This window comes from Hyaena hyaena, unplaced genomic scaffold, assembly GCF_003009895.1.
Source record: "Hyaena hyaena isolate Hyena2069 unplaced genomic scaffold, ASM300989v1 scaffold_635, whole genome shotgun sequence".
Classification (NCBI taxonomy): Eukaryota; Metazoa; Chordata; class Mammalia; order Carnivora; family Hyaenidae; genus Hyaena; species Hyaena hyaena.
In genome coordinates this window covers 61,177-78,558 of record NW_024081269.1, presented here as the reverse complement: position 1 = coordinate 78,558, position 17,382 = coordinate 61,177, and the positions used below count along the sequence as shown (strand labels likewise).

At 40.2% G+C, this 17,382-nt stretch overlaps 1 protein-coding gene across 1 annotated transcript in view; it reads left to right on the top strand.

The window, feature by feature from the left end:
* CDH17 (cadherin 17) overlaps window positions 1-16,954 on the top strand; it is a 60,040-nt gene extending 43,086 nt beyond the window's left edge. The window contains exons 12-17 of the mRNA XM_039216510.1: window positions 1,708-1,952; window positions 5,164-5,294; window positions 8,101-8,340; window positions 13,715-13,831; window positions 13,969-14,082; window positions 16,737-16,954. Of these exons, the coding sequence (XP_039072441.1) occupies window positions 1,708-1,952; window positions 5,164-5,294; window positions 8,101-8,340; window positions 13,715-13,831; window positions 13,969-14,082; window positions 16,737-16,837 (948 nt within the window). The 3' untranslated portion in view covers window positions 16,838-16,954. The remainder of the gene's footprint in view (window positions 1-1,707; window positions 1,953-5,163; window positions 5,295-8,100; window positions 8,341-13,714; window positions 13,832-13,968; window positions 14,083-16,736) is intronic.
* Window positions 16,955-17,382: the final 428 nt, after the last annotated feature.

Below are 17,382 nucleotides of genomic sequence, written 5' to 3'. Positions count from 1 at the left end.
GGAGAAGCAAAGATGAATATAACACAATCCCTCCTCTCAGAGAGCTTATGCTCAGTAAGGATCTGAAATAGATAACCAAACAATGAGAATCCTGAGTCAGGTACTTTGAGATTACAGACAATGTGGAGCCTCCATCTGGGGACAGTGGGTGGGGATTGGGGAAGCTGATGTGGGGAAGACAACATCGACATTGAGCCAAGTCCTGACTGAAGTGGAGAACTTTTTCAGATGTTAGGGAAGGGCAGGCCAAGCTAATGCAATGGTGTGTCAAATCCTCCATGAGTTTTTCTCTTCCTGAATGGATATTATCATTTCTGTTTAACCGATGAGTAACTGATATAAACCAAAGTTAAAAGACTGACAGCTCCCCAAGAGGTTCTGGGTCCTACAGGCCTGGGAGAGTGAACAAAACAGTGCGGTTTCCATAATCCATAATGTACCTTTTGGACTTTGCTTTGGTTCCTTTGTTTTTGAAGTCCTGGGCACCACTAAGACTGTGACTATATCCTCTCCCTCGAAAAAAATTCACATGTACGCAAATATAAATATTTCAATTTTGATTTCCAAGGCATCACAGATTCCTAGAAGCCTTTTAATCCCAGGTGAGAAGCCCAACTTTAGGGGCTGTTCCTCTTCAGCAGGCCTTTAAGGTTAGAATTTCTCTCCCATCCCCCAGAACCATGGACTCCATGCCTTGAGAGAGACCTTAAAAGTCACATAGAACCAGTTACTTAAATGATATGTCTTTTCTAGGCTAGCCTGTTATATCTTGTTGAACCCTATCCTTGAGAGCTATCAGAGTTGGGAATTTACTGGTTTATGAAGCAACTCCTTGTCTTGAGCAGCCCCATTACATTCTTTCTCATATTACACTCAAATTAGTTTCTTGATTCTTGATTCCTGGCTCTGTCTAGCATGGTCTGGAACAAGAGCAGATCCTCTATCTTTAGGTTTTCTCTGCTAACATCTCCCACCCTCTATGAGGTTAAGTCCTTTATTTTGGGGTTTGGATCCCAAGATCTCTAGGAAATCATTCTCCATGCAATGTGAACATCTCTATATAAGCCTTTTCCCATCTGTCTTCCGAGAATTCTCTTGATAAAACTAATATGTTTCTGCTGAATGGAGTGTCCCAGGGTTAAGTAAATTTGAGGAATGCTATATTGATTTCCTCTTTTAGGAGAGTCATAATGCATATAGGGTATTAAAAGCTCTGATAAGTCCTTCAGCAAAGTCTTTTATATGGTTCTGTTATCATTCTGAGAAGTAGGTTTTTGTTGACACCAAATTGGAAACTGCTGGTCTATAAGAAAGTTTTTAAAGGACTTTTGTTCAAAAAAAATTTTTTTATGTCTTTATTTTATTTTGAGAGACAGAGACAGAGAACAAACAGGGGAGGGGCAGAATGAGAGGGAGACACAGAATCTGAAACAGGCTCCAGGCTCTGAGCTGTCAGCACAGAGCCCGACGCGGGGCTCGAACCCACAAACTGTGAGAGCATGACCTGAACCGAAGTTGGACGCTTAACGGACAGAGCCCCGACGCGGGGCTCGAACCCACAAACTGTGAGAGCATGACCTGAACCGAAGTTGTACGCTTAACGGACTGAGCCGCCCAGGCTCCCAATAAAGGATTTTTGGGAACAAATCTTTTAAGGGAGCTAATCATCCCCTAAATTAATTTTTCCTCTTTTTTCCCCCTACACAGCCTCTTGATTTTGAAACAGTAGCCATTTACAACATTGTGTTCCAAGCGGAGAATCCTGAGCCTCTGGTGCCTGGTGTAAATTATAACACCAGCTCTTCTGCCACGTTCAAGCTTATTGTGAAAGATGTGAACGAAGCCCCCCAATTTTCCCAGCGTGTGTACCAAGCAATAGTTGTGGAAGATGTGGCCATAGGCACTAGAGTGGGCAACGTGACTGCCAAGGATCCGGAAAATCTGGACATAAGGTAGAGACCATGGCCAGTGGGGAGGAAGAAGGGCCGGGAGGGTCAGAGAAGCTGGCCTGACTCTGGGGCTCTCTTCTAAGAAAGCTGCCAGTGATCTGAAGCTCTATCCCAGGGCCCATGGTGAACTTGATCTTGGTTCTAACAGTAGTCAGTACCCTGTGGACATCAACGAGAATCCAGGCTCAGGCAAGTGGGAAACATGTCAGCTTCCATCCCAGCCCACTAACTGCAAATTGTGGCTGAGAGCTGATGAGTTCAGGAGATGGGGTCCAGAAATTGGGTGACCCAAAGCCAGTCTCTGTGTTTGTACCAGCCATGGGGCCAGGGTTTGGGAGAGAGTTCCAGCCCAGTCCCTAAGGTGGACTGAAGCTCTAGATAGAGAGAATGAAACAAAAGGCCAACTGGACAGACTCAGCCACCTGATATAAGGGAATCTTCTGGATGTAGAGTGCCTATGCTCCTTGGATCTCTGGACAATAGCACTGGGGTGACAAGACTCATTCCAGAGCCCACCTCTGGAGAGGCTGGTGCCAAGGCTGAGGCAGTTAGATAAAATGAGTAAACCTTTCCATTCTTAGTCATTTATTCCCCAGTCCCATAGGACATACACAGATATGCCCTAAAAGTGTACAATGATAATTTGCCCCATATATGTGTGTGTGTGTGTGTGTGTGTGTGTGTATTTGTGTGTGTATTTGTGTATGTATCCATATCTGCAGCAGTATCTATAACTTCTTTAAGATTGTATAGTTAACAAGCACATAGATAGGACTTGAGCCCAAATCTTTTGCTTCTGTGGCATGACAAATACTTCAGCATGCCTTAACCATTGCATGTGGTTATAATGACAATTCCCTGAATTTCTTGAAACATTCAAGGAGAGTCTTGCCTCCCAGTGAGCTGTCATTTAGGCACTTGGGATCACTTTCAAGACCCTTTTCTGGTTGTCTATCAAGGTGTAAAGTTCCCATCTACTATTTCACTCTCTACAACCTTCTCTGGTTCCCTAAAAACAAACATAAGGGGAGCCTGGGTGGCTCAGTCAGTTAGGCGTCCGACTTCAGTTCAGGTGATGATCTCACGGTTCTGTGCTCTGTACTGACAGCTTGGAGCCTGGCGCCTGCTTTGGATTCTGTATCTCCTCTCTCTGCTCCTCCCCTGCTTGTGCTTTGTTTCTCTGTCTCAAAAATAAATAAACATTAAAAAAAAGACAAACATAAAAAAGAAAGAACAGTGGGGGCTGTACTGTGTAGTTTAGTGTAGATACTACTGTATAAATCAGAGTGACAAATTATGATGGGGCACAAAATGTTTATATTTTAAAGCCCGTTATTGTTTAACAAATGCTTCTGCCTTCATGAAAATGCTATAAAGATTACTAGTCAAAGATAAGTGATTAAAAATTTGAGTTTATGAGTGAGGAAAACAAAGTCATTTAAGAAAATTTCTTGGATCAAGGAAAAGATATAACATAAATACTATTAAATGGAGATCGGGAAGATGAGGAAGAAAACCCAGAAGGGGAGTGAAAATGAAAATGAAGAAAAGTATTTCAAGAACGAAGAATAATCAATACTTCTGATGCTAGTAATAGGTCAATTGAGAATTAAGGATGGCTCCAAAGTTTTTGGCCTGTGTTCATTCTTTTTCTTGGCCCCACAAATTTATAATCCATCAGCATGCATTGGGTCCTAGTCCAACCCACCAGCAAAAATTAGAGATTCTTTCCTTGAAATATATCCAGAATGAAAATGCTTCTCACCATTTCCACCACGGTCCAGACCACAATCTTCTCTTTCCTGGGTCCATCCTTGTCCCTGCTACTCTTCCAGCCCACCCCAAGTCCCCATGACACAGTCACTGTGGTCTTTTAAAAAAGTGGATCAGCTCAAAGGACTTCTCTGAAAACCTTCCAAAGAGTTGCCATCTTATTCAGAATGACATCCCAAGTACATAGGATTTCTTCTTCATCAGCTATACACACAGCCTAACAATGCTTGGCATATAGAACTAATACTAATATTACAAAAAAATATTAATTTGATGAACTAATACACCCTGGATTTTTAATCATTCTCTTGCTTCTGGACATGTAGGTTGTTACCAATATTTTTTTTATTATATGAAATATTTTGAATATATGTATGAATATAATTCTTTTTTTAACCTTGATTAAATTGTTTTTTATTTGGAGAAAATTTCTGGTGGTGGTATTCTTTGGTCTAAAAATATGGACATCCTTATGGTTATGTTGTGTTGCCTCCCAAAGGGCAACACCAATTGGTTTTCTTGTGGTTCTCGTCTTGTTCTAGATTCATCTCTCACACACCTACCAACGAGTTCCATTGAAAACACAAATATGACTAGATCACCTTCCTGCTTAACAGCATTCTGTGGCTGCCTATTGCTTCTCATGATCTGGCTCTTTCCACCTCTCTTTGGTTTCATCTTTTGCTGTCCGCTGCTTTCCATCTTTACCCCAACACAGCTGGAATGTCTGACTCTCCCATACCACCAGGCTACTCCTTGGCCTCTCTGCATTAGCTTCTGCTTGAAGCATCCTGTCTTGCTTAGCTAACATCTCCTGCTTCAGAAAGCCTTCTCTGGGGTACCACAGGGCCCCTTTCATTGTATTTACCACATTTTATTGGAATTATCTATTTCTGTGTCTGTCTCCTCCATTGGCCCAAGAGCACCCCCCTACTTTTTTTTTTTTTTTTTTTTTTTTTTTTTTTTGGATAATCTCCTCTCTTGTTCTACAGCCTGATGTTTGCTAAGCACTCAATAGATGTTTGTAGAATGAACAATTCACTGTGTCACCAGCCTCTGAGTATCCACCCATTCCCTGGCATCTCCACCCCTGGGGACTCAAGTTTTCTTAATGGGAGTGGTTTGCTAATAAGTTTTAAAAGATACTTTTAGGCTGTCTTAATTGGAAACCTTTGACTTCCAGAAAAGCTTAACTTTTGTCCTCCAGAATTTCTAATATAATGAATCTAACTGCAAATCTGTAAGGATGAAGAAATCCTCCTTTTGAAGATGGATGAGATACAAATAAAGCATTAATAATGTCAATGAATTATCCTTTAAATATTTTATAAGTGATATGCAAGGTATAAGGCTGATATAATGGTATAATAATCCATAGACTATCTTCACATTTCCACCCAGAGTAATGTGGGTTTTCTTTCATTCTTTTCACTTTATGAAGTTATTCTCTGAGAGGCAACAGGAGAGACTGGCTTAAAATTGACCCCGTCACTGGTGAGATATTTACCGCGGCTCTGCTGGACAGGGAAGCTGAAAGTCTGTATCGGGTACAAGTGGTGGCAACTGAAGTAGGTGAGGAAAAAAAAAAGAGCAAATTATTAGCTGATACCTTAATAGAAATGGGAGGGAAGATGATGCGGGTGGGAAACTTAACTGGGTCAAATTGTCTGACTATCTTAGAGTGGAAGGATGGTAAGGGTACAAAAGTGGAGTGAAGTGCTCACACCTTCCTGGTTTTGTGCAAGGTGAGGCCCACGAGTGGCCCTGAACTGGGCTCCTTCAGGCGGGGACGCACCTGCAGGCTGGGAGGCAGCAGGGGAGCTGCTGCTGTTCTCTCCTGTCTCCTGGAGGGGCTACAGCCTCCGGGCAGGGGGTCTGCGTCCCCCTGCACTGCCTCTCCTTCCTCCAAAGTGCTTGTGGGTTTCTGCTGAGAGCAGGACTAAACTGCCCTGCTGACCTAGACCGTTACTTGCTCCTTCAGCCTGCAAGCGCAGCGGTTCAGGTCTGATCCTTTCTGAAACAGAAAATATTTGGGGTGCTCTGGTGGCTCAGTTGGTTAAGCGTCCGACTCCGGCTCAGGTCATGATCACATGGTTCGTGGGTTCAAGCCCCGCGTCGGGCTCTGTGCTGACAGCTAGCTCAGAGCCTAGAGCCTGCTTCCAATTCTGTATCTCCTTCTCTCTCTGACCCTCCCCTGCTCACGCTGTCTCTCTCTCTCTCTCTCTCAGAAATAAATAAAACAAAAAAAAATGTTTTTGAAACAGAAAATATTTGAAAAAATTTTTGAGAGAGTACAAGCAGGGGAGGGGCAGAGAGAAGGAGAGACAAAATTCCAGGCAGGCTCAGTGCCATCAGTGCAGAGCCTGATGTGGGGCTCAAACTCACAAACTGAGATTGTGATCTGAGCAGAGATCAAGAGTTGGATACTTAAGCGACTGCACCAACCAGGTGCCCCTGAAACATGTGGGTTTCACACAAAAAAATGTTTTTTGTCATGTTTTCAACTTGGATATGTGCCAGAACTGCCTGGGGGCCTGTTCGATAAGGCGGGAGGAGTGCATCCCTGGAGATTCTGATTCACTAGGTTTGGCTGGCCCTGGGTATCTCTGTTTTGATGAGATCGGGTGAGCATTTGAAAGAAAAGACGTGTATATATAGATGAGCCCAGAATGTTTGAATCATCCTGCATAATCTTCACATTCCATTGGATCCCATTGTGGTGATATATATCCCGCACTGATTTTGAATGTAGAGTTCCAGGGAATTTAAAAAATTAAAATAAGCATAAACCCAAAGGAATAGTATGCTTCCCAGTGATAAGGCTGGTGATGAATACATTAGGTTTCTTTGCATTTAAATGGAATTTTCTAACTTAGAGGAGAAATTCTATTGATCTTATGCTGGTTGAAGCTTCTAATTAAATAGTAAATATATCTGCCTGGTTTACCAAAAAATGAGAATTGAACAAATTGGAACTAAATAAATACAGCTTTATTTGTAAAAAAAAAAAACAAACAACTTTCAAAATGTGAGGTCCGGGGTTGGGAGGTGGAATGGGGGAACATTCCAGTGGATGGGAATCATAAAAATGGCCCCTGCCTGTGAAAAGATTAACAAAAACAAAAGCACCATAGTCAAATTGAGCCAATGAGGGTGGAAATTCAGAAGTGTCTGCCAAATTTGGAACAGTTGTGTACAAGCGGACGTGCCTTGCTGAAGCAGGGCCGGGGGCGGGGGGGGGGGGGTGCTGTCTCCCTTGCTTGTTTCCAAAGAAGCACATTCCATTATCATAGTGTATACCTTTAACTCTTGATTTAAAAGCTCCCGATTAATCAGGAAGTTTCTGGCTGAGTCTTTGCGCCACATGTTCCGCTACAACATACCAGGGGGATTAGCGCTTCACTTTGGATGGGTCCTAGAGTCCTTTCACATCTTAGAAGTTCCACGAATCAAAATATGGATTCAATGCCCTGTACTCCTTGTTGGCTCTGAAATGATGCCGATAGATGAAATGACCTCAAGAGCACAGTGTCTTCCTCCTTTGGTTAAATGTGGTCAGAGCCGTAGAAGATGATTGAAAAGCAAAGCAAGAAGACAGGGTTCACTGGAATTGAAGCAGGACAGGGTCAGAAATTGTGGAACTGGTATGTGTGATGGATGTCAGGGAAGAGGAGAGTCAGTGTTTACGTTGCCCTGGCAGCCTTGTTTCAGGTACTCAGTGTGATAACTTAATCTTCATACAACACTTTGGGTAGCTACTATTATTGACCATGTTTTATGGATGAGGAAATCAGGGCCCTGAGAAGTTAAGTAACTTGACCGCAATCACATGGCTACCAACCGTTAAGGCTATAGAGTCTAAATCTTTCATCTCTACACCATAGAAAATAACGTCCATGTAGCCCTTTGCTTTTTTCAACAAATGCAACATGTGGGATCCTCACAAAGTCACATCTTTTACAGCTGCAGAAACGAGGCGTAGAAAACTTCACAACCATGCCTGAGTCAGTGCCAAGGAGCGGTTGTGGGCTGTAGAGTGAGACTTCCTGGGATGGAAGCCTCTCTCCTGCTGTGTGACCTTGAGCAAGTCACACAACTTCTCTGAACCTCAGTGTTGTCATCAGTAAATGCACATCAGAGTTGTTTTGAAGTAATGCATATAAAACATTAGTGTATAAATCTTATTATTATTATCACTAAGAGTTTTTAACCAGGAAACAAAACTAGATCTGATTCTAAAAGCTTGTTATCTTTCTACTACCTCAGTATACCCAACTCCTTTAATTGTTTTTTTTTTTTTTAAGAAAAGGAAATATCTTGATATGTTATGAGGAAAATGAAAAAGCTGATACCATGTTTCAATCCCTTACTTCCTTAGGCGGCTCCTCCCAGAGCTCCACCGCCAGTTTCCACCTGACCCTCTGGGACATCAATGACAACCCCCCTCGGCTAGCCAAGGAGTACACAGGCTTGTTTCTGTGTCATCCCCTCCAGCAGGAGGGGACTCTCATTTTTGAGGTCACTGATGATGATCGGCAGTCATTGCTGCATCAACACGTTTCATTTTCCATTGGCAGTGAAAGCTTCCAACATGACTGGAATGTTTTGAGAATCAATGGTGAGTTGAACCAAACACTGATCGATGATAAAATTAGTTTTTATTTGCCTTGGTGTGTTAGTGGTGCACTCAGCGCTGAGTTTCCTCCCACGATGCAGGTAGGAAGCTCAAGCTTTGGGAACTTGGAGAGGGGTGCTCTCCAGGGGGAAGGAAAGGCCTGGGCTTTGGGGGGAGGAGAGATTAACACATGGCACCCCCCCTTAGTGTCTATGGGCAGTCGGACAATCTGAGGGCATTTGCAAAATTTCCAGTGGTGGCTGCAGAACAGATTTCATAATGGTTTTCAAAAATAGCTTAATAGAAAAATAATTGTCACACAATAAGTGGCACATATTTAAAGTGTACAGTTTTATAGAAATTGATACATGTAGACCCCATTGAAGCCCTCAGCACCAAAAGGATAAGAACATTTTCACTCTCCCCCCCAAGATTTTTCATGCTCTAGCTCTAGCTGCAATTCCCCATTTTCCTCTCATCCCTGGGGAGCCACAGATCTGCTTTCTGTCACTCTAGATGAGTTTGGATTTTCAAGAATTTTATCGAAAGAAGGTAATACAGTATGTACTCTTTTTGGCTGGCTAGTTTCCCTTAGCGTACTTATTCTGGATTTTATTTGTGTTGTTCTGTGTATCAATACTCATACTTTCAGATTGCGGAGGAGTATTCCATTGTATGGCACTCTCATTTTGTTAGCTATTCACTTCTTGATTGTCATTTGGTTTGCTTCTAATTGCTGCTATTTCGAATAAAGCTGCTATGAGCATTGTGAACAGGAATTTTGTAGGAGTATATGCTCTCATGTTTCTTGGTTAAATATCTAGAAGTGGAATGGCGGGGGCATATGGTAGCTGTATGGTTTAAAGTTTCAAGAAAGTGACAAATTGCTTTCCAGTTTGTAATGTTTTACATCCCTAGCAGTGTATGAGAGTTCTAGTTGCTCAGTATTCTTCCCAATCCTTGCTCTGCTTAGTATTTTTAATTGTAGCCATTGGGAGTGTAGTAGCATTTCATTGTGGTTTTATGTTTCCCTAAAGACTAACAGTGTTGAGCATCTTTTCTTGTGCTTATTTGCCACCCATTTATTTTCACAGGTGGAAGGTCTGGTCAAATTTTGTGCCCATTTGAAAAATTTGGCTGTTTGCCTTCTATTGTTGACACCTATCATTCTTTTTATAGTTTAGGTACAAGTTTTTTGTCAGATATGTGTTTACAAATATTTTCTCCCGGGCTATGACTTGCATATCTTTTGAAGAGCACATTTACAATGTTTGATGTCACCTGATTTATTGATTTTTAGATTTTATATAATTTGTAACTTTTTGTGTGATATTTAAGAAATTTTTGCCAAACCTAAGGTTACTAAAATTTTCTAATTTTTCCCCTAAAGTTTAAAAAAAATGTTTATTTATTTTGAGAGAGAGAGAGAGAGAAAGAGAGAGAGAGTGAGAGAGAGAATGCAGGGGAGAGGCCGAGAGAGAGGGAGACACAGAATCCAAAGCCGGCTCCAGGCTCTGAGCTATCAGCACAGAGCCTGATGTGGGGCTCAAACTCACGAATTGTGAGCTGAAGTCAGATGCTTAGCCAACTGAACCAAACAGGTGCCCCCAGTTTTTCCCCAAAGGCTTTATAGTTTCAACTTTTACATGATTTATTTCAAGTTAATTTTTGCATGTGGTGTGTGGTGAAGGTCAAGTTTCATTGTATTTAATAAGGCCATCTAATTGTTCTGACACTATTTATTGAAAATCTCCTTTTCACATTGAATTGCTTTGACAGCTTTGCCAAAAATCAAGTGACCACATATATATGGATCCTTCTCTGGACTTTTCTGTTTCACTGATCTTTTTGCCAACATTTGTACTAATACTACCCTGTTTTGATTACTATTACTCTATAGTAAAACTTGAAATCAAGTAGTGTAATTTTTCCAACTGTGTTCTTTTTCAAGATATTTTTTCATCTATTCTAGGTCTTTTGCATTCCATATGCGTTTTAGAATTTAGCTTGTCCATTTCTACCAAAAAAGCGTATGGAAATTGTGATTTGGGATCGTGTGAATCTATAGCTGAATTTGGGAGATAATTGACATTTTAACAAAACTGAATCTTGCAAGCCATGGACATGATATATATCTTCGTTTACTTAGTTCCTCTTTAATTTCTCAGAGCTAAGTGTTTCAATTTTCAGTGTACATTTTTGGCAAAATTTCACCTAAGCATCTCATATTTTTAAAAATTATTTTAAAATGTTTTTATTTATTTATTTTGAAAGAGAGAAAGAGAGACAGAGAGAATGAATCCCAAGCAGGCCTCTTGCTGTCAGTGCAGAGCCTGATGCAGGGCTCGATCTCATGAACCATGAGATCATGACCTGAGTCAGAATCAAGTTGGATGCTTAACTGGTGCCCCCAGCATTTCTTATTTTTTATATTATTTTAAATGGTATTTAAAAATTTTATTTTTAAGTAATAGCAAGATATGAGAAAATAATAGATGATTTTTGTATATTAATCTTATATCCTATAACACTGCTGACCTCACTCTTAGCTCTCTTTTTTCCTTTACAACTCCATGGGTTTTCTTTTTTTAAGTTTATTTATTTATTTTTGAGAGAGAGAGCAAGAGAGCTAGCTCACAGGCAGAGGAGTGGCAGAAAGAGAGAGGAAGACACAGAATCTGAAGCAGGCTCCAGTCTCTGAGCTGTCAGTGCAGAGCCTGACATGGGGCTCAAAATCATTAACCATGAGATCATGACCTGAGCTGATGTCAGATGCTTAACTGACTGAGCCACACAGGCGCCCCTCCCAAGATTTTCTACATGGACAATCATGTTGTCTGAAAATAATAACATTTTAATTTCCTTTCCAAACCAGATGACTTTTATTTTTTTATTTTGTTTTATTTGTTTATTTATTTTTAATATTTTTATCTATTTCTAGGAGGGAGAGAGAGACAGTGTGAGCAGGGGAGGGTCAGAGAGAGAGGGAGTCACAGACTCCGAAACAGGCTCCAGGCTCTGAGCTGGCAGTCAGCACAGAGCCCGACGCGGGGCTCGAACCCACGAACCACGAGATCATGACCTAAGCGAAAGTCGGACGCTCAACCGACTAAGCCACCCAGGCGCCCCTTTTTATTTTGTTTTATTACTGGCTAAAACCATCAGTAGAATGTTGAATGAAAGTAGTGAGAGTAGAAGTAAACCAATCTTGGGAGAAAGCTTTTAGTCTTTGACCATTGAGTATAAAGTTTGCTGTAGTTTTTTTGTATCAGATTGAGGAGTTTATCATGTGTTCCTAACTTGCACAGAGTTGTTTAATTGTTTGTTTGCTTGTTTTAACTAGGAATGGATGCTAAAATTTTCATCTGCCTGTTTTGCATCTATTGAAATGATTGATTTTTTTTGGTCTATTGATTGGTGAATTAAATCAATCAACTTTTGGAATCACCTTCTAGATCTTAAACCAATCTCTTCTTGGTATAATGCTACTTGGTGGTGAAATACAGCATTTTTATGTATTGCTGGATTTGATTTGCAAAAATTTTAAGGATTTCTCCATCTGTATTCATGAGGGATATTGGTCTGTATTTTTCTTTCCTTGTAATGTCTTCATCAGATTTTGATGTCAGAGTAATTCTGCTTCATAGAATGAGTTAAGAAGTATTCTACTTCTTCAATTATCTGGAAAAGTTTGTGTAAAAAATTTTTTTTTTATTTCTCTCTTAATGTTTGGTAGAATCTACCATGAAGCCATTGTGGACTCAGAGTTGTCTTTATAAAAAGTTTTAAGTAAAAATTCAATTTCTTGGGGGCACCTGAGTGGCTCAGTCAGTTGAGCAACCAACTGTTGATTTTGGCTCAGGTCATGATCTCATGTTTCCTGAGATTGAGCCCTATGTTGGGTTCAGCGCTGATAGTATCTAGCCTGCTTGGGATTCTCTCTCTCTTCCTCTCTCTCTGCTGCTTCCCTGCTCATGCTCTCTCTCCTCCAAAATAAATAAGCTTAAAAAATTCAATTTCATAAATAGATACAGGGCTATTTAAGTTATAGATTTTTTTCTTGGTTGAACTTACTAGTTTGTATCTTTTAAGTAATTTGTCTATTTCATTCAGTTTGTCTAATTTATTGGCACAAAGTTACTTGTCATATTGTTTTATTCTCAAAATCGCAGAATATATAGTGATATCATCACCTCATTCTGAGATTGGGAAATTGTCTCTTTTTTCCTAATCAATCTGGCCAGAGGTTATTAATTTTACTGATATTCTCAAAGAACCAGCTTTTGATTTCATAGATTTTTTTTCTGACTTTTTTTGTTTTGTATTTCAGTGCTCAGATTTTTATTATTTCCTTTATTCTTCTTATGTTGTGTTTAATTTGTTCTTGTTTTATTTTTATTAAGGTGGAAGCTGAGGCAATTAATTTGGAAAGTTTTTCTTTGTTAATGTGGGCATTTGGTGCAATAAATTTATCTCTTAATGTCATGTTAGCTGTATTCCACAAAGTTTGATGTGTTGTGTTTCCATTTTCATTCAGTTCAAAATACTTTCCAATTTCCCTTTAGATTTCTAATGTGACCCATGGCTTGTTTAGAAGTGTGTTCTATAGTTTCCAAATATATGGGGATTTCCCATATCTTTGATTATGGATTTCTAACTTAACTTTAGCAACCAGGGAACAATTGACTAGAATACTTTCAAATTTATTGAGAATTTTGTCTTCAGTACTTTAAAGATGTTTTTTCCACGGTGTTTTGGATTTCACCATTTCTTCTTTGTTCCCTTAAATGTAACATATCCTTTTTACTCTGGATACTTTTAAGATTTTCCTTTTCACACACCCATACATGTGCACTCGCGCGCGCACACACACACACACAAGCACGCACGCACACACACACACAAGATGACCTTTCTCACTAGTTTTAAGCAGTTTGATTACTATGTGCTTTAGCGTCACTTTGTTTGTTTTCCTTTTTCCTGGGATTTATGAATCTTCTTGGATCTGAGGACCTAGAGTTTTCACCTAATTTGAAAAATTATTTAGCAATTATTTCTTCAAAAATCTTTTCTCTTTCTAATTCAGTGTTTCATTCAGTCTAATGTTATAGAACAAAGCTACAGTGCTATGATAGCCAACTATTTATTCTACAGAGAAATCATGAATTGAGAAATTAAAGGGTACTTTGGCATCCTATTTGACGTTATGGAAGGCACATGTTGAGTGGTGATACTTTGGGTAATTTAACTCATACTTACATCGAATAATTTCCTGGCCAACCTTAGTGTATACTGCAAAGGTGAGCTTTATTCCTGTTGATATATGGGTATGAAGTTGTGTTTTCATGTCATTCATTTTTCCCCCCTATTCTGACAGACACTCATGGCAAACTTTCGACCAAGGGCACGAACTTTGAAGAGCGAGTTTACAATGTCCCAATCCGCGTCCGTGACGGTGGTAGGCCACCCTTGGAAGGGCTGGTCTATTTACCAGGTAGGTATTTTGCCACAGGCAGCTTGGGATAATGTCTGTCACTACGGGTATAGTTTGAGAGAATTCTTGGCTTTGATATAGGATTTCGCAACTGTTTGCTTGAAATGTATTTTACCAAATACCGTTTTGCTTTTCAGTTACTTTCTGCAGGTGTGTGGAAGGAAGTTGTTTTCGGCCAGCAGGTCACCAGTCTGGGATGCCCACTGTGGGCATGGCAGTTGGTATACTCCTGACCACATTTTTGGTTATTGGTGAGTATAATTTCTCAGATTCAAGGATTCCTGTTCTGGGCCTTAGAAACACCTGGGGCACCTGGGTGGCTCAGTCGGTTAAGCATCCAACTTTCACTTAGGTCCTGATCTCGCGGTTCGTGGGTTCGAGCCCCGCGTCGGGCTCTGTGCTGACTGCCAGCTCAGAGCCTGGAGCCTGTTTCAGAGTCTGTGACTCCCTCTCTCTCTGACCCTCCCCTGCTCACGCTCTCTCTCTCTCTCCTAGAAATAAATAAAACATTAAAAAAATTAAAAAAAAAAAACCACTTACCTCAGGGTCTATCTTTGGGGCTGGTCTGGTGGCTGCTCACTGGCATTCTAGGGAATAACCAGGAATATACATTACCAGCAAACCATCAGACTTTTCTAGTTGAGAGCCTATTTGAGAGACTAGTTGAGAGCCTTAATACCACCTGTTACCTATCATTGGTTAGTTGGAAAATATAACACAAGAGGCTTTAAAGCATAAATTGTTATATTTTGTGCCTAGTTTCCAAGCTTTTGAGATGAAGGAGAAAGAAATGCAGTTGCTGTGGCCTTGCTTTGTTCCAGGCACTATGTTTGCTTTGGGGAATAGGTGATGGGCAAAATCTACACAGAATCTACACCCACAGAGCTTACAGTCTAGTCTACCATTGTTGGAACCAGGAGAACTAGCTTTCCAGTGCAGATGCTTACATACTTAAAATGTTGCAGAACTTCTCTTTGAGGATTTTCATGATGGTAGACTAATTCTTTATTACCCCAAGAACAAGTCTAGTTTATCATGGGCCTTATTCTGCTTTGGCCCATGGCCATACTAGACAGTAGAGTCCCCATTTATAGCCATCTTCTTTTTTTGTGAAAAGCTCAATGCTCAAAGAGGTCCTCTTTCAATTGTTGTCCTCATCATAAGTTAAGTATTAGAAATAGATACCTTACCAAGTCATGTCCATTTGACTGAAAGGGTTTATGCCATTTCACATCCTTTCTCTTTGAAAAGGAAGGCTGAGATTATTCTAAGAATTCTTTTTTTTTTTTAATATTTTTATTTATTTCTAGGAGAGAGAGAGAGAGAGACAGCGTGAGCAGGGGAGGGTCAGAGAGAGAGGGAGTCACAGACTGAAACAGGCTCCAGGCTCTGAGCCGGCAGTCAGCACAGAGCCCGACGCAGGGCTCGAACCCACGAACCGCGAGATCATGACCTAAGCGAAAGTCGGACGCTTAACCGACTAAGCCACCCAGGCACCCCTATTCTAAGAATTCTTAATTGTTCTCTTGGCATTTGGTCTTTTCTGCTACTATCCAATCTATCACATTAGACTCTGAATCACAGCTCTAAAAGAGGCCTCATTTCCTTATACCATTCCATCCAGATTCCTCATGATCATGACATGGAAGGGCCTTTGTGACATAGCCACTACTTATCCTAACATGTGCATGGGGATCATCTTTTCACCCTGTTCACAGTCTGGTGCATACCCTTCCACCCTAATTGATCTAGACTTTTGAGTTTTCACTAACTTAAGCTTCCTTCTACCTTCATGCATTTTCTTATTCTATCCTCCCTCCCATCTTGAAAGGATTTTTGAGTTTATACACCAAATAGCAGTTTTCTCAGATGACCATTTAATAATTTTGCCACAGGTTAGACTGGGTGAGTTTGGGAATATCTAAAAGTAGAAGTAATAAGATCTTACAGTTTCATATCCTTACATTTTTAAAAGTAGGGTTTGAATTAGTGCAAGAATTTTTTTAATGTTTATTTTTTAATCTTTAATAGAACACAAATAGGGAAGGGGCAGAGAGAGAGGGAGATAGAGAATCCAAAACAGGCTCTGCACTGACAGCTTAATGCAAGGCTTGAAACCACAAATCATGAGATCATGACCTGATTATGACCAGACACTTAACTGAGTGAGCCACCCAGGCACCCTGGAATTAGTGCAGAATTCTTAACGGGTCTCTGGGCATCCTCTGTTTTCTGCCATGGTTCCTTCTGTAAATTTACTGCAGGCTTATTTCCTTAAAACAAGTCCCCTTTTCCATTTTTGTTTCTGGTTTATAGTATACACTTAGTGCTAAAATGCACAATGTAATTTTGTAGGCATTCAGAGATAGGAGAAGCTAGGAAGGTTAGGGAGTCTACTCAAGCTGGAGCTATGAGAAGGCACCAAAGAAAGCGTGATAACTGGTGTGGACACACCTAAGCTTTGGGTAGGTAAACAGGTCAGAGAACAGCTTTCTGGTTGTTCTGACTGGACTATTTCCTTTAGAGAAGAGGATGAAGGACTGGAATCAACATTCACTGAGTACATCCAAAGTTCAGTAACTCTGTCAGATGCTTATACACTTAGTTGTAAGTGTTACATACATTAGTTCCTATATTCCTTGGTAAAAACCCAGCAATAGCCCCCAGCATAGATATGATTTGGGAGTTGATACATACTTACTGAACAAGATAAATGATAAGCTTATGAGTCCAAGAAAACCAATGCCTAGAATCCCTTATTCACCAGGACAATGAAACGTTGTTGAACCACAAAAAGAAATGAAGTTACATGAGTCACTTTTTCCTACCAGGGTACTACTTTATAAACAAATGTGATAGTACATTTTCAGATTCCATCTCTTTGACCTTGAGTTTTCTCTTTTAGGTGTAATTTTAGCAGTTGTGTTTATCCGAATAAAGAAGAATGAAGGCAAAGATAATGTCCAAAGTGCTCAGGCATCCGAAGCCCAACCTCTGAGAAACTGAATTTGAACAGGAATGTTTGAGTTTATGCACCAAGTACTATTTCAGTCACACAACCATTTAATCCCATAGTTTTACTTTTTATCCAACATGTGCTCTGTAATTTTTTACAGATATACACTCTTGCCCTTTAATATTTTATTACTCTTTGATATTTCATGTGTTATAGGCATTAGAGACATTTTCCATTTTCCCATGACACTTTCCCCTCTGCAAAAGCCTTCTCTATTTATCCAAAACCAAAAATGTATGTGGTTTTTTCCCTTTAGGGAAAGATGGACTGATGAACTATTCTGCTCATTTTCTCCTTATCAAGATTTATCAGTCATCTACCACAGAACTTCCTGGATTCCATTCATACTTTCTCCAGTTCTATCCTATGTCTCCTTCCTCATGTCTCATTTGGTATTATACTAATTTTAAGACATTTGTTGGAGAAAAGAACAAAGTGAGGTCTCAGGATAAAAATAAAATAGGAGACCCATCCCTTAGTGTGAAGAGACACTCTCTTGTGTTAGTAGCCTTCTTAGCCTCACTGGGGCTCATAC